Source organism: Amblyraja radiata, chromosome 15 (genome assembly GCF_010909765.2).
Source record: "Amblyraja radiata isolate CabotCenter1 chromosome 15, sAmbRad1.1.pri, whole genome shotgun sequence".
Taxonomy (NCBI): Eukaryota; Metazoa; Chordata; class Chondrichthyes; order Rajiformes; family Rajidae; genus Amblyraja; species Amblyraja radiata.
In genome coordinates this window covers 34956008-34981094 of record NC_045970.1, presented here as the reverse complement: position 1 = coordinate 34981094, position 25087 = coordinate 34956008, and the positions used below count along the sequence as shown (strand labels likewise).

General features: G+C 45.4%; 1 protein-coding gene across 5 annotated transcripts in view; it reads left to right on the top strand.

The window, feature by feature from the left end:
* Positions 1-1070: 1070 nt before the first annotated feature.
* Positions 1071-25087, top strand: part of LOC116981189 (VPS10 domain-containing receptor SorCS1-like) — a 720890-nt gene continuing 696873 nt past the window's right edge. For all 5 annotated transcript variants that reach the window (XM_033034012.1, XM_033034011.1, XM_033034009.1 and 2 more), the window contains exon 1: positions 1071-1874. In XM_033034012.1, coding sequence (XP_032889903.1) covers positions 1524-1874 — 351 coding nt within the window. In that variant the 5' untranslated portion in view covers positions 1071-1523. The remainder of the gene's footprint in view (positions 1875-25087) is intronic.

Genomic DNA, 25087 nt, shown 5'->3' with positions numbered 1-25087 from the left:
ACAGCACGGGAACAGACCCTTCGGCCCAACTCTTCTCATGATCTTCCAGCAGCGCTTGATGTCCATGCCAAGAGGTGGAACTCCTAGAATAGATGCTCTGGGAGTGAGGTGCTGGTAAATCTGGGTGCCTGGTCCACAGCTGGATCTGCTGTTGACGGAGAGTGCGGCAGAGAGGAGGGACATAGTGCCATGGAGTCATAGAGTCGTGGAGCTTGGGAACAAGCCCTTCCGTCCAACTTGCCCAAGCCGACCAACGCGCCCCATCTAACCTAGTCCCACCTGCCTGCGTTCAGCCATTCGTCTTTTAAACGTGTTCTATCCAAATGTTCAGTCTGAAGAAGGGTCGCCGGAGCATCCTTCCATCCTCCAGCTTCGCAATTCCCGCCACGTCAACCCTTCGGTCTCACACCTTCAGTCTTTTCATCCCTGGCTTTGCCAACCTCTCCACCTCCCTCACCTGTATCCACCTACTACCCGCTAGACGTTGCCCTGCCTCTCCTCTCATCCCGCCGTCTTCACCCCCCCCCCCTCTACAACGAGTTTGAAGTAGGGACCTGACCCGAAACATCACCCATCCTTGTCTCTCCAGAGACGCTGCCTGACCCGCTGAGTTACCTCAGCACTTTGTGTCTATCTTTGGTATAAACCAGCATCCGCAGTTCCTCCCCACACTACCTATCCACGTTGTCCTGAGATGCTGCCCGACCCGTTGAGTTACTCCAGCACGTTGTCTTTTTTTTCTTTGTAAACCAGCACCCACTGTTCCTTGTCTGTACCTTTAATCCCTCCCTTCCCCAGAGTCCCTGCATCTCAGCGCCTTTCCACTTACCCAGACAAAGCGCCGCGCAATGAGTAACAACAGGTTAAAAATCGAGGGGACCTGTGGAGAAGGAGGCGGAATTCGACCTCCAGGGACACAACACACACACACACACACACACACACGAGGTGAATGTCTCCCCTTCTCTCAAACAGCAGAGGGGTGAGATTGCAACTCTCACGAACTGCACATCAACGTGTTCTGACGCGCTCGCTGATTATTAATAAGAAGGCGGCTATCCCTGATCGGGAGAACCCGGCTCTAACGAGGGCAGAGTGATACTGAGCTGCCGAGGATCTTGCATACTCCCAAGTCGCCGTAGCGTGTGTGTGTGTGTGTGTGTGTGTGAGAGAGAGAGAGAGTGTGTGTTTTCTCTTTTGCAAGCTTTGTGACCAGGATGCTTACAACACGACATCGACGCGTTGATAAATGATTGCAGCTTGTCGGAACACAACACAGTGTTGGATTTAACCATCAGCCCTCAATCACCTCCCCCGCTTCCCCTTCTCCCGTCTCATCCACCCCCCTTGAACGCGAACCGCTGGAAGTACTTTTATATACAACAATATAGTAAACAGGAGGAAAAACAGCCCACCCCTCCCCACCGGAGTAACACAACTTCCAAGGAGTTGGATCACATAGAGAGAGAGAGAGAGAGAGAGAGAGAGGGAGAGGTTGAAGTTGGCGGCTGAGTGCCTGAAAGATGGTCGCACTGGTCGCCCGGGGTCCGCTGTGGATATACTCCTGGATACTTCTCGCCGCCCTCGCCTCCGCCGACTTGACTTGGACCCCTGCTCCAGCGAGGCGACAGGGACTGGCGTATGTGCGCCTTGGGGCGGAAGGTTCGGCGGGCCGATGGCGCCGCGGGGTTTTGGACGAGTTCCCAGCGCAGGGGGTCCCTGCCTCGGGTGAGGACGGCGACCCCCGCCAGGAGGCGGTGAAAGTGACCAACTCGCGGCCGGAGGAGATGCAACTGACCAGCACCACCTTCGCGTTAACCGGGGACTCGGCACACAACCAAGCCATGGTGCATTGGTCTGGGCAGAACAGTAGTGTAAGCAGTGTGATTTTATATTAAAGTCATGTCAATTGTTGAATTTGTATTTGCCATAATAGAGACACGTTATCATTGACATTACCCTTTAGCCGTCGCAGCCCTCTTTGGCTATTTTATCCAAGTTTTATTCTCATGTGGGATCGCTTTTAATTTCGAACCCCCTTTCAGCTCTTGGGCGGTCTGGTTGTTCAGAAATGTGTGACTTCCATTTAAACGTTGGGTAGGGTGGTCGTGAAATAATTGGAATGAGGCAGGGGATTGGGAAATGGTTTCGCTTCCTTCACAACCGTCCGAGAATAGTTGTTAGAGACTTGATGTAACTTAAATCGTCAATCGCGGCTCAAAATCCCCAATGACGATACATTAGGCGAAGCAACGGTTTGAATGTGTGATCGCCATTCCAACAATATTCGTATTAAGCTCCAAGTATGAAATATATATATATATATATGTGTGCGTGTGTGTGTGTGTGTGTGTGTGTGTGTGTGTGTAGAGAGAGACAGAGAGAGATAGTTTTATAAATAAATATATAAAACACGCACTCGCTTTCTCTGAATTTATATTATATATAATATATATACTATATATATATATATATATATATATAAATTCTATTTATATATTGAGGAAGCGAGCGTGTGTGTGTTTATAGTGATTTAAATATATGTATCAATACATAAACTCGCTCTATATATAACATATAGAGAGAAAAGAGGACGTGTTTATATAGTTATTTAAATACACATGCATATATATATAACATATATAAACACACACACACACACACACGCGTGCACACACACACACACACACACACACATATATATATATATATATATATATATATATATATATAGAGAGAGAGAGAGAGAGAGAGTATATACAGTTATATATATAAAATCATACTTGGAGTTTAAAACATATTGAGTTTATATATTCTTGGGTTTAAACGTGTTGAATCTTTCGTAAAAGAGTCCCCCACCTCTCTCCTGAAATCAGTCCCCACGTCTGTCTTTCCTGTATATCTAGGCATGGTTTAACGATACGTAAAGCGAGGGCCGTGTGTTGATTCTAGAATGTATGTTTTTGTAAATTGAAGTAGACATTGCATGGACAGAGGGGAAACAGCAAGTGTCCAATGTAACAGCAAGTGTAACCACGCGCTCCGGCAACACTACTGGTGACCCTCCGTGTCATTAGGTGCCCCTAACCCCAAGCGTGGAGTTTGGCCGCTGCGTAAAAGGAATTGGGCGAATTAAGTTAATATCAGTCAATTTCCTTCGTACAAGGCAAGGCGGGTAGAGGTTTGCCCGGCGGGTATGACTACGTTTACGAGTTGACTCTACATCTCCATTTACCGATCTGCCCCTCCCGAAGGACGTGTGGGTTTAATAGGAATGCGAATAATTGTACATTTAAGGTGTGCGTTTTCTCCCAAGTTCCTGTTGAACTCATGTGGGCTCAAACGCTTCTCATTAAACCCACTTCGAAAACATTAGCAGGACCAACGCGTGTTATTTTCTAGGTTGTTTTATGGCCAATGTTGCTACCTGTCTTCAGAATTTACTCTGAGCCCCCGCGGCGAATCACAACCTTTGTGTTTAACGTTAACTCCAGTTTGGAATATTCCACGGGCAACTGCTTTCCAGCCCTGTCCCGCCAAGCCATCCATCGACTTTCAAAAGTGAAGCTTTTAAAAGTGCATTTAGAAGGGCTTGTTGTACCCGATCGCTGAATGTAATGTCCTTATGGGTGGTTTCGGTTCTCAAGGGGGATGGCGACCCTCAGAATACAGAGCGGCGATCTAAACACCCCGCCCGCCACAGCTCCCAGTTTGCAAGTAGCGTGCAGCAAAACCGAAAATACAGCAAAGGAAATGTGTGTGTGTGTGTGTCTGGAGATGGGTCCCGACCCTAAATGTCACCGATCCTTTTTTCTTCTCCGGATATGCTGCCTGACCCGCTGATTTACTCCAGCACTTTGTGTCTATCTTCCGTATTAACCAGCATCTGCAGTTCCTCTGTACACACACACGGGCGTGAAGCCGGCTAATGCGCCTGCAGGATCAAACGCGCACTCTGCCGCTGTCCCCAATTCTGCTCACTGAGTCTGTAATTTAAGACCGGGAACTTAAATTACATGCACCCCTACCTTCCCGCAACCCCCCCCCCCCCCCCCTCCTTCCTCCCTTTCGTAGATATGGTTTCAGGTAATAATCTGAAACTCTCCGTACGTGGTTCCCATTATATCTGTGCTCATGAAAACACTCAGAGCAAAGATACTCAGGGTTCCCGGAATAGTCGCTGATCTCAAATAAACCGCACGTCACCGGCGTATCAATAACTTGGCATCGATCCATAACCGATAGCTGTCTGCCTATTCTGTGAGCGGCTCTGGCCAGTCGCCACTGCCGCTGTTAATGTATTTTTAATTAAGGGAGAGAGGTGCGATCAAAGATCCTCTATAAGATCTTTGGGTGCGATGTTGAGTCTGTGCAGCCGAGGGTTTGTTGGAGCGATTGTCACTCTCGCCTGCGAGTGATGAGCTAGGACGGGGGTTCGGGGTTTGGCGTGAAGGGACAGGCGGTCTTCTTTTAAAATTGTCGCCGAGCCAGCAAAATGCAACACTGAGACACGAGAGACTGCAGATGCTGCAATCTGGAGCGACAACAAACAGGCGGCTGGAGGTAACTCAGCGGGTCGAGCAGCATCTGTGGAGCGAAAGGACATGCTCGACGTTTCGAGTCGGGACCCTAAATTAGGACAGGATCGCGACATTTAGAACATAGCACGGCGCTGCACACGAATAGACCCTAAGGGCCACAATGTCTGTGCCCATGAGCCAAGACCCCCTCTCATCTGCCTGCACATAACCCATATACCTCCATTCCACCCCATATCCATGTACCAATCCAAAAGTACCTTTAGAAGGGAGATTAGGAGGAATTTCTTTAGTCAGAGTGTTGTGAATCTGTGGAATTCAGTGCCATAGACGGCTGTGGAGGCCAAGTCAGTGGATATTTTTAAAGCAGGGATTGGTAAATTCTTGATTGGTAAGGGTGTTAAGGGTTATGGGGAGAAGGCAGGAGAATGGGGTTGAGATGGGAAGATACATCAGCCGCGATTGAATGGCGGAGTAGACTCCAGGGGCTGAATGGCCTAATTCAGCTCCTGTGAATTTATGAGCTTATGAAAAGTCTCTTAAATGCCACCAATCTATTGGCCTCAACCAGCAAACCTGGCGGCACGTTATAGAGACTCACCAGCCTCTGTATTAAGAAGTTGCCCCGCACATCTCCTTTAAACTTTGTCCCTCACACTTTAAAGCTATGCCTTCAAGTATTTTATTTACTATATCACTGATAATTTTTTTTAAATCTCGCTTTGACTGAGCTACATACCACCCCGATATATCAAGGCAGCATCAAAGCACTGGGTGAACTTGGCGAGTCAAGCAGCATCTATGAAAGGAATGGGTCTTGGGTTCCATTCTTGGGTCTATCCGAATCGTCGCCTGCCCATTCCCTCCACCGATGCTGCCCGACTCGCCGAGTTCACCCAGTGCTTTGTGTAGGAAGGAACTGCAGATGCTGGTTTATACCGAAGATAAACGCAAAATGCTGAAGTAACCCAGCGGGAAGAAGGGTCTGGACCCGAAATGTCACCGTTCCTCTCCAGAGATGCTGCCTGTCCCGCTGAGTTACTCCAGCATTTTATGTCTAAACCGCTGTACTTTGGGTTTTTTTGCTCAAGTTTCCAGCATCTGCAGCCTCTCATGATAGATCAATAATTCATTTCCAATTGCTGGTGAAAATTTTGGCCCTCATCGTCCCTTTTCATCGATAATATGACCACACTACAATTCTCCGTTGTTTGAAGTCTTCAGACAACCCCCTCTCCCTTTAAAGGAAAGGAGCAATGAACTGTAAATGTTAGAGTTTAGTAAAATACAAAGTGCTGGAGGAACAGTGGGTCTGACAGCATCTGTGGAGGGAATGGATAGGCGGTGGGTCGAGTCGGGATCATTCTTCCTCTTCTTCTTGCGTATGGCGTGCACAGCCTAAAGTTGTAGGACAACTTGTGCTATTTGATCTTATTTGATTGTGCACGCCAGGTTGATTGCATTCATTGAAAAAGGGCGGACCACGTGTAGGTTGCAATCTCCCATACTTCAGGGACCGTCAGTCTGAAGAAGGGTCCCGACCAGAAACGTCGCCTGTCCATTTCCCGAGAAGTTGCCTATCCATTTATTCCACAGGTACTGCCTGACCCGCCGAGTTCCTCCAGCATTTTGTGTTTACCGTCTCATACAGTCCTAGAATCATATGGCGTGGAAACAGGCCCTTTGGCCCAATGTACTCATGCGACCAACATGCCCCACCTGCCTGCTTTTGGCCCATATCCCTCTATCTACCATATCCCTCTAAACCTATCCTATCTATGGACCTGTCCATATAACAAAATAACAAAAAAATTAATGGGCGGAATAGGTAGAGTGAATTGATTTTGTTTTTTCGCACAGATAGATGGACATTATTTGCTTAATTGCTTTTGGGACTTTTTCACTTTTTGGCCTACAAGTATAGCAGTTCTAATTTAAGATGTTGTACCGCTGGATTAGAGGTGTGCAATTTAAAAGTGCCGAGTGGGTATGAATGGGTCGCAGGATGTAGGTTTAGCTAAAAGCTCTCATTATATTCCTCCTTGTCCAATAACCTCCCTATTGGAGTGGCACAAAGTGCTGGAGTAACTCAGCGGGTCAGTTAGCATCTCTGGAGAAATGTTCGGCTACGTTTTGGGTCGGGATCCTTCTTCAGATTGATTGCATGGGGGGGGGGGGGGGTGGGGGGGGGGACGTCAAATAAAAACCAGGGGTGGGGGGAGGGGACAAATCATGGCCGGCAACAGATGACCTCATGCGTAGGGGTTCCCCGATAGGCAGATTGTTGGACATAAGCAGGTTTGAGCCTAAGATAAATAGGTAGTTGCCAACTGGTAAGCTTAGTGAAGTATTTTTGGTGGAAGGAGTGGGTGGGTGAGAAACCAGTGAAAGGTCAGCCAGGGTTAGGGGAAGAGAGTGGGGGATTGATGAAGACGGAGTAAGGGGAGGGGGGGGGGGGGGGGGGGGTGGAGAGAAAGGGGAGGGGAAGGTAAGGGAGGTGTTTGTAGAAGTTACTTAAAATTACAGAATTCAATATTCATACCGTTGGGTTGAAAGCTGGACATGAATTTCAAATTTCTCCGGATCATATCCAGCCCTAATCTCTCTCCTCGGTCTTTATACCTTCCCACAGCCCTTTCACCCCATTAAAAGTTGCCACGATTACCCTCGGCATTAAATACTCCATCATTGATGGCTATGCATTTATTTGCCAAGACCAGAAAGTCCTGGAATTTTCTTTAAAAACTTTCCAACCTCTATCTCTCTGTTCCTCCTCAAAGATTCTTAAAACCCACTCCATCCAGAAGAAAAAAATCATCTACTCTAAATATTTCCTTTAGGCTGGTCTATATTTTGTTTGATAACAACATCTGACTGAGGGAGGTCAGATAGTGACTGAGTGAGATCGGACTAGCAGTTTAATGTTCTGGGGTACAAGTGCTGTAGGTAGGACAGAGATGGAGGAAAGAGAGAAGGGGGTGGGGGTAGTCAGGGATGTTGCAGTTGTATAAGATGTTAGTGAGGACACACTTGATGTATTGTCTTCAGTTTGAATCCCTGTGTTATAGGAAAGATATAATTGAGCAGGTAATAGTGCAGTGAAGATTAATGAGGATGTGGTCAAGATTTGAGGGGGAGGTTAGATAGGGTAGGACTTTATTCCTTGAAGTGAAGCAAAATGAGTGGTGATGTTATAGAGGGGAATCAATAGCTTTTTTCCAAGGGTAGGGGAATCAAGAACTAGAGGGCATCAGCTTAAGGTGAGAAGGGAAAGATTTAATAGGAATCTGAAGGGCATCATTTTCACACAGAGGTAGGTACATTCGAGAGGAACTGGAGAATCAGATAAAATAACAATATTTAAAAGAGTTATAGAGTAATAGAGCGTGGAAACAGGCCCAGTGGCCCAATATGCCCACACCACCCAACATGTCCCATTACACTAGTCCCACATGGCTGCGTTTGGCCCATATCCCTCTAACCATATTTTGTCTATGTACCTGTCCAAATGCCTCTTAAACGCTGCGATAGTGCCTGCCTCAACTACCTCCTCTGGCAGCTCGTTCCATAAACCCACACATTTGTGTAAAAAAGTGACCCCTCAGGTTCCTATTAAATCTTTATCCCCCCTCACGTCAAAAGCATGTCCTCTGGTTTTCGATTCCCCTACTCTGGGCAAGAGACTCTGTGCGTTTACCCGATCTATTCCTCTCACGATTTTGTACACTTCTATAAGATCACCCCTCATCCTACTGCACTTCAAAGGAATAGAGTCCTAGCCTGCTCAACCTCTCCCTATAGCTCAGGCCCTCGAGTCCTGGCAACATCCTTGTAAATTTTGGTAAATAGATGGTAGGGATGTGTCAAACTCAAGCAAACGGGACTAGCTCAGATGGGCATTTTAGCTAGCAGAGCAAATCGGGCTGAAGGGCCTGCTTCTGCTCTGTCTGACTCTGACTCTAGTCTGTTCTGTTCCAAAGCACTTTATAAATGGAAGTTGTAGCCAAAGTATTGATGCATGTTCCCCTTGATTTCCTGAAGGACTGGGTCCTTTGGCGTGTTATCTTCAATGGCTCATTGAAAATTTATTTCAGAGAAGCCTTGGGAAATTATAGCTGCCACTAAAAACATTCATTGTGGCATTCCTTAATTTCCTGAAATTTCTCTGGCTAAAACACCCTTCATTATCATAGCTCCGTCATCTATTAAAATCAATAAGAGTATGCCTGCCAACAATGGTTGGAAGAGAGTTCATTGTGTGATCTACTGCCCTCCAGCATATTCTGTCTTGTTAATAACCCTTCTCCCTTTTGCTCTCCTCCCCCACACCCATTTAATCCCTGATATATTCATAACATAACTGAATAAAATGAGGAAGTCACAATTACTTTCTCTGCGATTATGACTTATCATTTCTTTCTCCTGAAATGACGGTCCAAGTGATTAATCTTCCAATTCTTGGAGGCTGTGGAGAAATCTTAGAGATGTTGGCAGCCTCAGCAACAAGGCAGAGCTTGCCAGACTAGAGCTATTGACGTCTCATGGGTTCAGAATGGTGCCAGTGAGCTGAATATCTGGGACCTGCAACCTCTGGGTGCTCCGGTTTCTTCCCAATTCCAAAGACGTGTGGGTTTGTAGGTCAATTTGCTGCTGTAAATTGCCCCTAGTGGGACAATGTATAACTAGAGTGATGGGGTGATCGATGGTCGGCATGGACTTGACAAAATTCTGCCAGTTTCTATGCTGAAACTTTCACTGAACCTATCAATATGATACAGCTCACATCTGCAGGGCCTGGAAGGCATCTCTCTGTCTCATACAGTCCTAGAATCGTATGGTGAAGAAACAGGCCCTTCGGCTCAACTTTCTCATGCAGACCAACATGTCCCATCTACACTCATCCTACCTGCCTGCGTTTGGCCCATACCTGTCTAAACCTGTCCTATCCATGTGCCTGTCCATATGTTTCTTAAACATAGTGTTAGTAGCTGCCTCAACTACCTCCTCGGGCATCTTGTTCCATTTACACCAACCACCCTTTGTGTAAAAGCGTTGCCCTCCAGGTTCCTATTAAATTTCCCCCACCCCTCCCCTCACTTTAAACCTATGTCCTATGGTTCTTGATTCCCCTACCCTGGGTAAAAGACTGTGCATTTACCCTATCTCATCCTCTTATGATCTTATACACCTCTGTGCACCTCATACTCTCGTGATCTTATACATATCCTTCTGAGAGAAGGGGCAGGACAAAGCCTGGTGAGTGATATGTAGATACATACATGTGAGGGGGGGTTTAATAGGCAGATGGTAGGGCCAAGGCCAAAGTTGAAATGAGAAAGGCGAGATAAGGAGATGAGAGCAGCTAATCTGTGAAGCTAGAGAAAGGAATATAGGTGGATGGGGAGGGGGAAGGGATAAATGGGTATGTCCAGTGGGGTACAATAAGAGAAGGTGTTGGGGGGGTGGTCTTGGAGGGGAGGATGCTCCTCAAACTGGTCCACCAAGGAAAGACACAAAATAGTGGAGTAACTTAGCATGTCAGGCAGATCTGTTCCCATTCCCACACTGACCTTTCTGTCCTGCGCAGCTTACAACCCAGCAGTATGAATATGAATTTCTCTAAACTCAAATAACCCTCTCTCTCTCTCCATCCCTCCCCCACCCTTGTTGTCGTACTAATTTCACTGCCATCCTTCTGAGTGTTGTTGTTTGTATCACTCGTTATTTACCTTCCCCACAGCCAACAATGGACCATTGTGGGCTCCACCTTTCCTTGATCATCGCTACATTTTCATATCTTTCATTCATTTGTTCTATGTATCTTCTATACCTTTAGTCTCCCTCTCCCCTGACTTGCAGTCTCAAGAAAGGTCTCGACCCGGAACGTCACCTATTCCTTTTCTGATGCAGCTGGACCCGCGGAGTTACTCCAGCATTTTGTGGCTAGTACCCTACAGAATATGGAACGGTGACATTTCAGCTTGGGACCTTTCTTCAGACTGGAGTTGATTATGGTACGTTTGCATAAAAATGGTTCCTAATCAAATATTTTCTGCATGCGAACACAAGTTCTCAATCTCTCCTCATGCAAAAACCAATGTGTGCATTAACCTTAATGCGTGACTGCAGTTAATGCATTCCTACAGAACTGCCCTGCTGTCGTGTTTACCTTCTGACAATTGGTGAGACTGGCGTGTATTTAAGTCCATCGCATCTTGTAGTATTTCTGCACTACTTCCAAATCACATTTTATGTTATAGCTATCCATGAAGAAAGACATTGTTTGCTTCCTTAAACTGCGGTACAAATACTCACTCTAAGCTCCATATAAATCAGATAATCACACAAAGTAAAGCTTGATATTTAGTAAAAGGTGCCTGTATGCATCCGTTGCAGTGATAAATGAGACCTGTTTTGTCTCGAGTTAAGCACAAAGATCATGGGTTTAGCTATAATTCTAATCTCTGGTGTGTTAAAAATTCCATAATAAATGCCTATCTCATCCATTTAATGCTAAGACATGCCATACATTTTGAATGCAAGCAATGATGTTGTGTCATTGAAACAGCAGTTGAAACATCAGTGGAGGAATTTGTCAGGAGACAAGTGTAGATAAATGCAATTCACTTAATTGCTATATTGTCAATTGTAGTCAAGCATGAACATCCTTTTGCTGTGCTCTCCGCTGTTGCAAACTGCTCACTACAGGGAATAAGAAGCACTTTGTCAAAGGTGGGCTGTTAATACAGTTGAAGCAGCCATGATTGGGATGGAGACCTGATAGAAGTGTAAAAAGATGCGTCGTGGTGGCGCAGCGGTAGAGTTGCTGCCTTATGCCCCTGTCCCACTTAGGCGACTTTTTAGGCGACTCCAGGCGACTATGCTGTTGCCACATGGTCACCGGGGTGTCGCCTGTATGGTCGTGAGTAGTCTCCTCAGTCGTCCAAAGAATCGTGGCGTTTTTCTGGTCTCAGCTGGATTTTGAAATGTTCAAAACTTTTCGGCGACAGTCGTCGGTGACAGTTGGCTAGACGCCAATGAGCGTAGCTTGACTTCTCCTGATGTAGGTGCTGTCGTAGGTTGTCGCCAGGATGATGTAGGTTGTCGCCGGTGCTGACTTCGGTGAATTCCATTGGTGACCACCTACCTCAACCTAGGTCAACCGGCGACAGGTACCGGCGACTGAATTGTCTTCAGTTGTCTTCAGTTGTCGCCGACAGGGTCCTACCTTGTCGTAGCTTGTTATGGGTGGACGTAGGTTGGCGTAGGTGTAGTCGTAGGTGGACGCCCTAATGGGTCGCCGGTTGCCGGTAGCATGCTGTTACTTGATGTCGACAAGGTGGAGGTTGTTGTAGACATTGTCGTAGGGGGGTCCAGTCGCCGTTTATTCGGCGACCTGCTACGACTATGACAGTCACCAGCAGTCGCTGAAAAAATCGCCTAAGTGGGACAGGCCCATTACAGCACCAGAGACCCTGGTTCAATCCTAACTACGGAGTCCTACAGAGAGTGATAAAGTGTGGAAACAGGCCCTTCGGCCCAACTTGCCCACACCGGTCAACATATCCCAGTTATACTAGTCCCACCTGCCTGTGCTTGGTCCATATCCCTCCAAACCTGTCCTATCCATGTACCTGTCTAACTGTTTCTTAAATGTTCGGATAGTCCCAGCCTCAAGCTTGTTCCATACACCCACCACACTTTATGTGAAAAAGATATCCCTCAGATTCCTATTAAATTGTTTCCCCTTCACCTTGAACCTGTAATCCTCTGGTCCTTGATTCACCTACTCTGGGCGAGAGTTTGTACTTCATCCTGTGACCGCATGGGTTTTCTCCGGGTGATCTGGTTTCTAAAGACGAACAGGTTAGTAGGCTAATTGGCTTTGTTAAAAATTGTAATATTGTCCTCGTTTGTATGATCACTGGTGCATAGGGTGCACTGTGGCACAGCTGGTAGAGCTGCGGCCTCATGGCACCAAAGACTCGGTGCAGACTTGATGGGCCGAAAGGGCCTGTTTCTGTGCCGCATCTCCAAAGTAAACTAAACTACTAATTACTCTGCTTTGGCTGAAATTTCACCATTTTATTTTCCTTGGAATAGGAAACATTATCTTACCCTGTTAAAAAATGACATTCATTTTCCCTTGCTTCTGAATTGCTTATTTGCTCCAACCATCACCACAATCTCTAATAGGAATAGAATGCACTCTCCTTTGCCTCCCTTTGATCGTCGAGCAATACAGTGCCAGAATGGCCCTTCGGCACAACTCATTCATTCCGACCATCGAAATTCTTCATTGATTCCTGAATCCTGTGTTATTTCAGACCGTGCATCTTTTTTTTCCGAACATTTACCTTTAGTACTAATTATCTGTCGCCCCCTATTCACAGTATTTTTCATTCCTTTTGTGATTCGTGTGCTTATTTTATAGAACAGATTAACTGATTGATTGAATTGATGAAAGATAAAGTGCCCTTCAGCCCACCTAGTCCAGTCTGATCATCACCCGTTCACTCAAATTCTATTAGCCCACTTTTGCATCCACTCCTTACACACCAGGGGCAATTTACAGAGGCTAATTTACCTGCAAAGCTGCATGTCTTTGGGATGCGGGAGGAAACCGGAGCACCCGGAGGTAACCCATGTGTTCACAGGGAGAATGTGTAAACTCCGAACAGACAGCACCCGAGGTCAGGATCGAACCTAAGTTTTTGGCACCATGAGGCAACAGCTCTATCACCTGTGCCATGTCGCCCGATGCACCACTGTGTCTGCTTTAATTTACAGTAAGTGTTTTGGAATAGGTAAATGCACTGCTTGGTGCTATGTGGGCCATACTGTTCTTCATTGGATGTAGTAACAAATAAAATTATGCTAGCTTGTGATTCTTCCTGTAGTAAAATAACTAAAACAGCAGGCATCTGAGCCCAAAGAGTAATGATGTCCATTATGGAGTCCCAGGGGCGCTGAGGACTGAGGTAGACCCCAATGGGGGGGGGGACAGAGAAGGGATGAATACATTTTGTAACTTTGTCGGCACCTATGGTATGTGGCGACTATGTTGTGTACTTTGTATACGGAAACAAAGATTTTCACTGTACGTAGGTACAAGTGGGGTGGCACGGCAGCACTGAGGTAGAGTTGCTGCCTTACAGGTTCAATCCTGACTAGGGGTGCAGTCTGTACAGAGTTTGTACGTTCTCCCCGTGACCTCGTCAGTTTTCTCCGGGTGCTCCGGTCTCCACTCACATTCCAAAAACGTACAGGTTTATAGGTTAATTGGCTTCGGTAAAAGTTGTAAATTGTCGCTAGTCTGTAGGATGGCGCTAGTATGGGGTGATTGCGGACTCAGTGGCCCAAAGGGCCCGTTTTCTGCATGGTATCTCTAACCTAAACTAAACTAAAAGTGACAATAAAGTATCATCATCATCATTACAGGTGAATAGAGGAAATTATTAATCCCGCTGAGTTACTCCAGTATTTTGTATTTATATTTGGCAGCTCTGTGTCATTCGGAGGTTGAGGCTGAGATGACTCTGTGTGATCCTGTGGAGTCTGAATGAGATTCCTGGTCTATCTGGCCAAGCAAATGTACACTGCTGGCTTGAACAAGCTTGAGTGCTTGGCCTTCCTGGATCAAGAGTGTGAACCAAATGGTTTGTATTTTGTTAGGGGAAACATGTTGGCTGGTGTCAGAGACTCTGTGCTTCCAGCAGCTTGGGCTGTGGCCAAAGGAAACACTGTTGTTTGCTTATTAATGTTCCAGCATCAATGGGTCTGATGCTGATTCCAACATTGCAGTATAAATGGAAACAAGTACCACTGTTCCTTTTTGAAATCCTCGGAAGGCGGCACAGTGGCGCAGTGGTAGAGTTGCTGCCTTACAGCACAAGAAACCCGGGCTCGATCCTGACCACGGGTGCTGAAGGCATGGTGTTTGTGCGTTCTCTCCGTGACTGCGTGGGTTTTCTCCAGGTGCTCCAGTTTCCCCCCACACTCCAAAGACATACAGGTTTGTAGTTTATTTGGCTTTGGTAAAAATTGTAAATTGTCCTTAGTCTGTTGTGCAGGGTTAATGTACGAGGTGATCGCTGGTCAGCGTGGGCTTGGTGGGCCGGAGGGTCTGTTTCCAGTTTATTTCTTGACTCTGGGCAAAGCCACTGGCATTCCATAAACAATTAGCATGCATGCCCTTTACATGAGAGATGTAATGCTATTGAAGAAGGGAATTCAAGAAAATATCACAGTTGTCACAATGGGATGGGTGATTTGACTTTGGCAAGTTCCCTGTTGCTGTACTAATGATCACAAGATTCCCAATGGGCTTGGCATGAGATGTACGTTGAGTCACGTTTTAGTGAATTTCTTGCAAAGAGATTTGATAGAGGTGCCATGATGGATTGGATGTAAATGTAGTGAAGCTGTTCCCGTCAGCAAATGGTTCAAGGATAGACAAAGGCGGATTTTAACATGAAGGGTATAAGAATCAAGAAGGACATGGGGCATGGTCTGCACAGTGGTGATGATCTCTATAAGGATTGTAAAAACAAAAGTCATGACGTTTGAGAGACCATTTGTTTCGCATTTGAGGAAAATAATTTAGTGGACCAGGAGAAATGTTTGTGATGGAGGATGGGCCTGAACAGAGATTTGGCTCGGAGTTGATGGACTGGATGTCCTCTCTCTGTGCTGTAACAATCCATGTACTCATTGGCTCATAAACGTGATGGATAATGGTTTTTGGAAACTGGAACATTTTGCAGTTTCAATTTAAATATATATTTTATAAAGCCTTTTCACAGGGAGCACAAATGTTGCTGCATTTTGGTTAATGCAGTGGGGTTTGGAGAGATGCCGCGTGGAAACAGGCCCTTTGGCCCACCGAGTCCACGCCGACCATCGATCACCCATTCACACTAGTTCTATGTTGTCCCACTTTCTCATCCACTCCCTACATCATTGGGGCAATTAACCTAGAAACCTGCACGTCTTTGGAGTGTAAGAGGAAACCGGAGCACTCGGGGGAAACCCACACGGTCACAGGGAGAAAGTGCAAACTCTCCACACAGAAGCACCTGAGGTCTGGCTTTAACCTAGGGCTCTAGCACTGTGAGGCAGTAACTCGACTAGCTGCACCACTGTGCCATCCCTGCCTCTGATGTTTCTTGATCCCTTGCGTGCCTGCACACAGTTGCAAGACTGAGACTCTGCACAGTTTAAGAACGCAAATAGGTTTGTCTCTAAAATTATCCCCCATTGCCTCTGCCATTTATAGTGTTAACTGCTGGTAATTGTGCTTCGACTCTTGTTTATTACTGTTGCTAAGTTGAATTATGCAGCTATCAATGCTCAACAGTATAAAAATACGTGTTGTCTACAGTCCATTAATCTAAGGATGAAATGAAGGGAACAAGTATTTTTTCTCTTATTGCACCTTTTATGACCACTGCATCTGTTTTATGAATTGTTTTTTTAACTATAACCGTGATTGTAACATTGAAAATACTGCAGCCTATTTTTACAAAGTTGGCAGTCATGACTTGAATGTGACCACTGCCCTGGCAACCTGGTAACATGTAGATTGTATTGAACAGGTCAAGAATGATATTTCTCCTTTGGTTTAGTTTGGAGATATAGCATGTAAGCAGGTCCTTCGGTCCATCAAGTCCGCGCCGACCAGCGATCACCCATATACACCATCCTACACACTAGGAACAATTTACAGAAGCCAATTAACCTATAAACCTAAATGTCTTTGGAATGTGGGAAGAAGCCAGAGCACCTGGGAAAAAACCTCACGGTCACGGGGAAAATGTACAAGCTCCGTACAGACAGCACACACAGTCAGGATCAAACCCGGGTCTCTGGAGCAGTGAGGCAGCAACTCTACCGCTGCACCACCATGCCATCCTGTTGCCAGAAAAGGACTCATTTTAAAATCTCATTACAACTAGTTTGACAGTACAGTGAACCCTTGTTTTAACAGACCACAGGGAGGGGAATGATGTCCGTTATTGCTGATCGTCCGCTATCACCAAGTGTAATATGTGGCATTTCATGTGTAGAGGCCCAACAATAAAATTTAGGCTGAGCCATAAACTGCACTGACTGAGGTACGTTTTCTGAGCTGAAACATTGAACCAAAGAAGGCTATGGAGGCCAAGTCAATAGACATTTTTAAGGTGGAGATTGATAGATTTTTGATTAGTAAGGGTGCCAGGGGTTATGGGGAGGAGAATGGGATTGGGAGAGAAAGATAGATCAGCCATGATTGAATGGCGGAGCATCTCTAGAGCAAAGGAATGGGAGGCGTTTTTGGTCAAGACCCTTCTTCAGACTGAGAGTCAGGGGAGAGGAAATCTAGAGGTAGAAATATATATTTTCCGAATGTCCAGAGTAACGGTGATGGAACAGGGGTCTAGAAAATGGGAGTAATTGAAGAGGCGATGGGCATGTGAGGTGTCTTGGACATATAACCATATAACCATATAACAATTACAGCACGGAAACAGGCCATCTCGGCCCTTCAAGTCCGTGCCGAACACTTATTTTCCCCTAGTCCCATCTACCTGCACTGAGACCATAACCTTCCATTCCTTTCCCGTCCATATACCTATCCAATTTATGTTTAAATGATAAAATCGAACCTGCCTCCACCACTTCCACTGGAAGCTCATTCCACACAGCTACCACTCTCTGAGTAAAGAAGTTCCCCCTCATGTTACCCCTAAACTTCTGTCCCTCAATTCTCAAGTCATGTCCTCTTGTTTGAATCTTCCCTACTCTCAATGGGAAAAGCTTATCCACGTCATCTATGTCTATCCCTCTCATCATAGTTTGTGAGATATTAGTCCAGGGGGTGATAGGATGGAATCGAGGTACATCAAAATGATTTCAGTGAGGCAGGAGCAGGCAGAAACAATGGGTCTGCCTGGGCAGTTCAATTTATGGATATTAGATAAGGTTGAAGCCCTCGTTATAAAGGGATCTGTAATAATTAGGGGTTACTTACTGCACAGCATACCCACCTTTATGCGCTGGGCCCATTAACGTGGAATAACTTGCATCTCTGGAATGGGACTTTAGTCTGCAACCTTCTGATTCAGATGAGAGGGTTACTGCTGAGTCACAGTGACACTCAGAAGAACTAGAGCTGATAAAAAAGCACTTGTGATTAGTTTATTTTTATGTTAATTTTCTTCACGTCACTCAGGTAGTACAGATCAATCATCTGAGTCATCGGTATTTCTAAATCGAGCTACAAACTATCATGACCTCTCACAATGGCACGGCAAGGAGATCGCACCTCCCACTCCTTGGGTTAAAGTAGTTGGTTGAGGCAAAGGTTGTGCTGTCATGTGTGGATGAGAAGAATTTTTTTGCTTAGCTAGTTAAGGCTTTGCAGTTTACCAGAGTAGAAGTTAGATTTAAGTTTCAAGAAGGGTCCCGACTCATAGCGTCACTTTTTCTCCTGATATGCTATCTGATCCGCTGTGTTACCCCAGCACTTTGTGTCCATCTTCGGTATAAACCAGTATCTGCAGTTCCTTCCTACACATCGATCTTAAATTTAATTTAATTTAGTTTAGTTTATTATTGTCATGTGTAACGAGGTACAGTGAAAAGCACTTTTGTTGTGTGCTATCCGATCAGGCTATACATGATTCCAACCAAGCTGCCACAGTGTACGGATACAGCATAAAGGGGATAACGTTTAGTGCAAGTAAAGCCCGATTAAAGATAGTTCAAATGAGGTGGATGTGAGGGCAGGACCGTGCTCGACAAGTTGATGATAGCATGGTTTAGTTGCCTGAGAAGAGCTGAGAATAAACTGTCCCTGAATCTCAAGGTATGCATTTTCTCACTTCTACACCTCTTGCCTGATGGGAAAGGGTAGAAGAGGGAGTGACCGGGGTGAGATTTGTCCTTGATGATGCTGGTGGCCTTACGGAGTCATCGTGAAGTGTAGATGGAGTCAATGGAAAGGAGGTTGGTTTGTGTGATGGTCTGGGCTGTGTCCACAATTCTCCAAATGTTCCTGTGGTCTTGGTTGGAGCTGTTCCTAAACCATGCTGTGATGCATCCCGATTCCATTCCCTTCACATTCTCTTCAACTCTCTCCCCTATTCCCACCCAAAATGCTACCATTCACCGACACACTAGTTGTTATTTACAGTAGTTACAGAGAAACATAGAAAATAGGTGCAGGAGTAGGCCATTCGGCCCTTCGAGCCAGCACCGCCATTCATTGTGATCATGGCTGATTGTCCCCAATCAATAACCCATGCCTGCCTTCCCCCCATATCCCTTGATTCCACTTCCCCGAGAGCTCTATCTAACTCTCTCGTAAATCCATCCAGTGATTTGGCCTCCACTGCCTTCTGTGGCAGGGAATTCCACAAATTCACAACTCTCTGGGTGAAAAAGTTTTTTCTCACCCCTGTTAATTAATGTGCCATGTCCTCTGGTTTCCTCCCACATTCCAAAGACCAATGGGTTTGTAGGTTAATTGGCTTCTGTAAATTGCCCCTTGTGTGTGGAGAATGTATGAGAGAGTGGAATAACATAGAAGCAGTGTGAATGGGTGATTGATGGTCAGTGTGGGCAGAAGGGTCTGTTTCCAAGCTGTATCTTTCAATCCAATTCAATTCAACTCAACTCAACACAATTCCTAAATATGAAATAAATAGAATGAATTGGTAAACTCAGGTGATCATGTCCTTAAACAGCATAGATAACATTCTGACCCAAAACGTTCACGTTCTCCAGGGATGCTTCCTGACCCACTGAGTTACTCCAGTATTTTGTGTCTTTCTTTGGCAAACTAGCATCTGCTGTTTCGTGTTATTGCTGTTAATCAACATAAGTATCTTGTGATACCATGATCCATCACAAACAACAACACTAAGGAATTATATGCATGCTGGCACAATTTTGTCGACAAAGAAAAACGCACTGGGTGAAACCATTACTTGACTGCGGCCACCCTGATTTCCATCTCATGCCACTTTGTCAGTGTTCAGAGTTAGTTAAAATGGCAGCAAAGTTTCTTTTTTATCTCTTTGTGCTCTTGCATAAATATCATCATCTTTCCCCGAAGATTTATTTACGCCTTTTTTCTTCTGTCTGCTGATAACATCTCATTTATGTCTCAGCCATTATTTGTGGCTAGGTTATTATTACTTGGGGAGAGCATTCAGTTTGTGTCTTTGGGAATATTTGGATGAAACAATCAGCTCAAACATCTTTTGTTTTTCTACGCTGGCTGCAAGCTTGTGAATGATGGCTTGATGAGAAATAGCTTTCCCCCCACCATTAATCACATTGGCTCTTTAACAATGACTGATGGATTATTTGGAAAATTAACTAAAAATGAAAGGCATAACTCAACTGAATACAGTTCCATACATACAGTATGGGAGCCATATGCGTTTTTACTAAATTGATTTGTTGATTGTATTTTGGTTTTTTTATTCCTAAATTTTTAACTCCCTTTTGATGGAATTAAAGCTATTATGTGACATTTCAGAAAATTACCATCTTATATAAAGTAGCTGACATAAATGCAAAAGATAAAACTATATATAACTATACTAAGTGGGACCCGTTGGGTCCCAGCATCACACGGGAGGGCTGGTCCCCCAATGCAATATTCCACCTCTCCACCAATTCCAATATTGGTGGCCAGTTGGGAGGGGAGGGGGGGGGGGGGGGAAGAGGGGGGGGGGGGTGGGGGGGGGGATTTCTGGAGTGCTAGTATGGGTGTGTGGGCTGAAGGGACTGGTTTCCAGAGGGCTAGTATGGACATTGTGGGCCGAATGGATTATTGGGCTGGTGGTTCAGTCACTCAAGCCTGTTGTGCTGGCAGCTCACTCACTCACGGCTGGTGGGCTGACAGTTGACTCATGGCTATTCCTTGAAATTCCATTTCAAGCAGGGTGCAAGGTCACTAAATTCAAGTGCAGTTTCTTACCATTTCAAGCAGGGTGCAAGGCCACTAAAGACAGCAAGTCATGACCTCTCCCTCCTCCATCTTGCAGAGACTGAGCTACGCCCACACTTCTGGGTTTTATAGTCCCTCCCCCCTCCCACCAGAAGGGGCATGGCCTTCATGGCGTGATTGGAGAGAGAATTTCAAATTTTTTAAAAACACTAATAACTCTTTTATTTTTCATCGATGTGAAAAATCCTCAGCACCTGATGAGCGAAAGCGGAATCTGAGTAAGATGGCCAAAAATCACAGCTGTACGTGGTAACGTTTTTTCTAAAATCAATATAAAGCGCAAACAGGAAGTGGTCAAGATTAGACTTTTAATTATATAGAAGGCAAGGTAACTTTAATTAGGCAAGGCAACTTTAATTAGACAAGGAAACTTTAATTAGGCAACACAGCTTTAGCATTTCCAAACCAAAGGCAACACAGCTTTAGCAGTTCCAAACTATATTTTCAAATCACATTAAGGGCACTGACAGGCCAGTAAAATCACGCACAGTTTAGTACACATGCGCTCAGTGTTATTCACAGCTCAGAACGAGAGACAAGATCCTCTCGGTCCTTCATCTTGCAGAAACTGATTGAGGCACTCAACACTTCCAGGTTTTATAGTATCTCCGGAAGGGGCGTGGCCTTCAGGAGAGAGAATCTCAACATTTTTTAAACACTAATAACTCTTTTATCTTTCATCGATGGGAGAAATCCTCTTGTCCTGCGCAGCGGAAGGGGACTGAGTAAGATGGCCAAAAATCACATCTGTAAGTGGCAGCATTGTTTCTAAAATCAATATACAGTACAACAGGAAGTGGTCAAGATCAGACTTTAATAATATAGATTATGAGAGGCATAGATAGGGTGGACAGTCAGAACCTTTTTCACGGGATGGAAATGTCAAAGGCTATAAGACATAGCTTTAAGTTTAGAGGAGAAAAGTTTAAAGGAGATGTGCAGGGCAAGTTATTTACACAGAGCAGTGATCGCTTGGAATGCTCTGCCTGGGATGGTGGGGGAAGCAGATATGATAGTGGCATTTAAGGGGCTGGCTGATAGGTACGTGGTTATCTCGGGAATTGAGGGAGATGGATTCCATGCAGGCAGAGGAGATTAGTTTAACTTGGTATCATGTTCATCAGAAACATTTATGTTCATGTCATAGGGGCAGAAGTAGTCCATTCGACCCATCGAGTCTACTTGGCCATTCAATCTGGGCAGATCTATCTTTTCCTCTCAACCCCATTCTCCAGCCTTCTCCCCGTAACCTCTGACTCCCTTATTAATCAAGAATCTGTTGATCTCCTCCATATACCCAATGACTTGGCCTCCACAGCCAGGAAGAGTTCTATCTTTAAATTCATCAATGGCACAAGTGTTGGACAAATAATGGATACTGACGAGTCAGCGTATGGGAGGGAGAGAGAACATCTGATTGAATAGTGCCAGAACAACAACCTTGCTCTCAATATCAGCAAGACTGAGGAGCTAATTGGTGACATAAGATTGGGAATGCCAAGGATCCACAAAACTGTCTTCATTGATGGATTGGCAATGGGTTACGAATGATACGTAGAAGGCATTTTAGAAACATAGAAACATAGAAACATAGAAAATGGGTGCAGGAGTAGGCCATTCGGCCCTTCTAGCCTGCACCGCCATTCAATATGATCATGGCTGATCATCCAACTCAGTATCCCATCCCTGCCTTCTCTCCATACCCCCTGATCCCTTTAGCCACAAGGGCCACATCTAACTCCCTCTTAAATATAGCCAATGAACTGGCCTCAACTACCTTCTGTGGCAGAGAATTCCACAGATTCACCACTCTCTGTGTAAACATTTTATCGATATGCATCACACCATGGTTTGGGAACCAGTTCATCCAAGACCGTAAGAAATTGCAGAGAATTATGGACACAGCCCTGACCATCACTCAAACCACCTCCCTTCCATTGACTCCATTTACACCTCACGCTGCCTTGGCAAGGCCACCAGCATGATCAATGATGAGTCGCACTCTGATCACTCTCTCTTCTCCCTTCTTCCATGGGACAAAAGGAATAGAAGTGTGAAAACGCACACCTACAGATTCAGGGACAGTTTCTTCCCAGCTGTTATCAGGCAACTGAACCATTCTACCAACAATGAGAGAGCAGTCCTGAACATTCATTGATTTCATTGGAGACTCTCGGACTATCTTTGATCAGTCATTACTGGCTTTAACTTGCACTAAATGTTACTCACGTTATTCCCTTTATCATGTATCTGTACACTGTGGATGGCTCGATTGTAATCATGTATAGTCTTTCCGCTGACTGGTTAGCACGTGGCATAAGCTTTTCACTGTACCTCAGTACACGTGATAATAAATTAAACTGAAACTCAAGTCTCAGGAGAGAGGCTCACGATACTTACAGCCTGGAGAGAAACAATAGTTATTTTGGAACATGGAGTATTCCTGGTTTCTTTGTCACAATTTCACTTTACAAGATCTTACTGAGAGCTGAATAGATGCTATACTTGCCCATATAATGACAACTGCTTCACCTCTATGTAACTCATTTCCTGGTGACTATTTTGAGAGCTTTAATGAGGCACTGTTACCAAAGTGGAGACAGCCTCACAGGCCACAGACCCAGGTTCGATCCTGACCTGGGGTGCTGTCTGTGTAGAGTTTGCACCTTCTCCCTGTGATGTGCACAGTCTCTTGCCCAGAGTAGGCGAATTGAGGCCCAGAGGACATCGGTTTAAGGTGAAGGGGAAAATATTTAATAGGAATCTGAGGGGTAACTTTTTCACACAAAAGGTAGTGGGTGTATGGAACAAGCTGCCAAAGGAGGTAGTTGAGGCTGGGACTATCCGAACATTTAAGAAACAGTTAGACAAGTACATGGATAGGACAGGTTTGGAGGGATATGGACAATAGGCAGGCAGGTGGGACTAGTTTAGCTGGGACATGTTGGCCGGTGTGGGCAAGTTGGGCCGAAGGGCCTGTTTCCACGCTGTATCACTCTATGACTCTAGTACTCTATGACTAAGTGGGTTTCCTCTGGTGGTCTGGTTTCTTTCCACATCCCAAAGATGTATGGGTTGGTAGATTAATTAGACTTCTGTAAATTGCCCCAAAGATGTAAGGAGCGGAAGCGTAAGTGGGATAGCATAGAACTAGTGCGAATGGGTGATTGATGGTCTGTGTGGTCTCGATGGACTGATGGGTCCATTTCCATGCTGTATCTCTAACCTAAACTAATCTAAACAGAAGGCTCCAGGTGAAATAATCTGGAGCAGTAAAGAAACTATTGGAGAAATTCAGTGGGTTCGGCAGCATCAGTGGAGGCAGAGGGATGATCAAGATTTTGACCTGCCATCTTCCTCCAGAGATAGACACAAAATGCTGGAGTAACCCGGCGGATCGAGCAGCTAAAACCCTTCTTCAGACTGAATGACCCTCAAGAACAATCAGCACAGGGGAGCACTTCAAGGCTGTGTGCTCAGCCCCCTGCTGTACTCACTCTATACTCATGACCGTGTAGCCAGACATAGTGTGAACTCCATCATCAAGTTTGCCGACGACACCACTGTTGTTGGACGAATCACAGATGGTAATGAGTCAGAGTATAGAAGTGAGATCGACCGATTGACCAAATGGTGCCAGCACAATAACCTGGCTCTCAACACCAGCAAAACCAAGGAACTGATTGTGGACTTTGGGAGGGGTGGGATAGGGACCCACAATCTTATTTATATCAACGGGACGATGGTGGAAAGGGCCAAAAACTTCAAATTCCTGAGAGTGCATATTTCCAAAGATCTTTCCTGGTCCCAGCATACTGATGCAATTATAAAGAAGGCACATCAGCGCCTCTACTTCCTGAGAAAATTACGTAGAGTCGGTATGTCTAGGAGGACTCCCTCGAACTTCTACAGGTGCACAGTAGAGACTGACTGGCGCATTGTGGCCTGGTACGGCAACGTGAACGTCCAGGAGCGGAAAAGAATGCAGAAAGTTGTGATCACTGCCCAGCCCATCACTGGTTCTGACCTCCCCACCTTCAAAGGGATCTGTCGCAGTCACTGCCTCAAAAAGGCTGCCAACATCATCAAAGACCCACACCACCCTGGCCGTACACTCATCTCTCCGTTGCCATCAGGAAGAAGTTACAGGAGGCTGAAATCTGTAATATCAGGTTCAGGAATAGTTACTTCCCCACAGCCATCAGGTTATTAAATACAACATCAAATAAACCCTGAACAGTAAGGCTATTATTACTATTGCACTGTATCTGTTATTTATTGTGTATATATGGTCTATGGTCTTTTATCTCCCGTTATGCACTATGTTTACATATTCTGTTGTGCTGCAACAAGTAAGATTTTCATTGTCCTATCTGGGACACATGACAATAAAACTCTCTTGATTCTTGACTCTTGAAACTGGAAGTGAGTAAAAGCCAGAACTCATCAGGGCCAGCACCAGATGACCTCAGGAAAGGTGGCGTCCATAATAGCTCATTGTTGGCTGGGGAATATGTGTTAACGAGAGGGATACAAGGATACA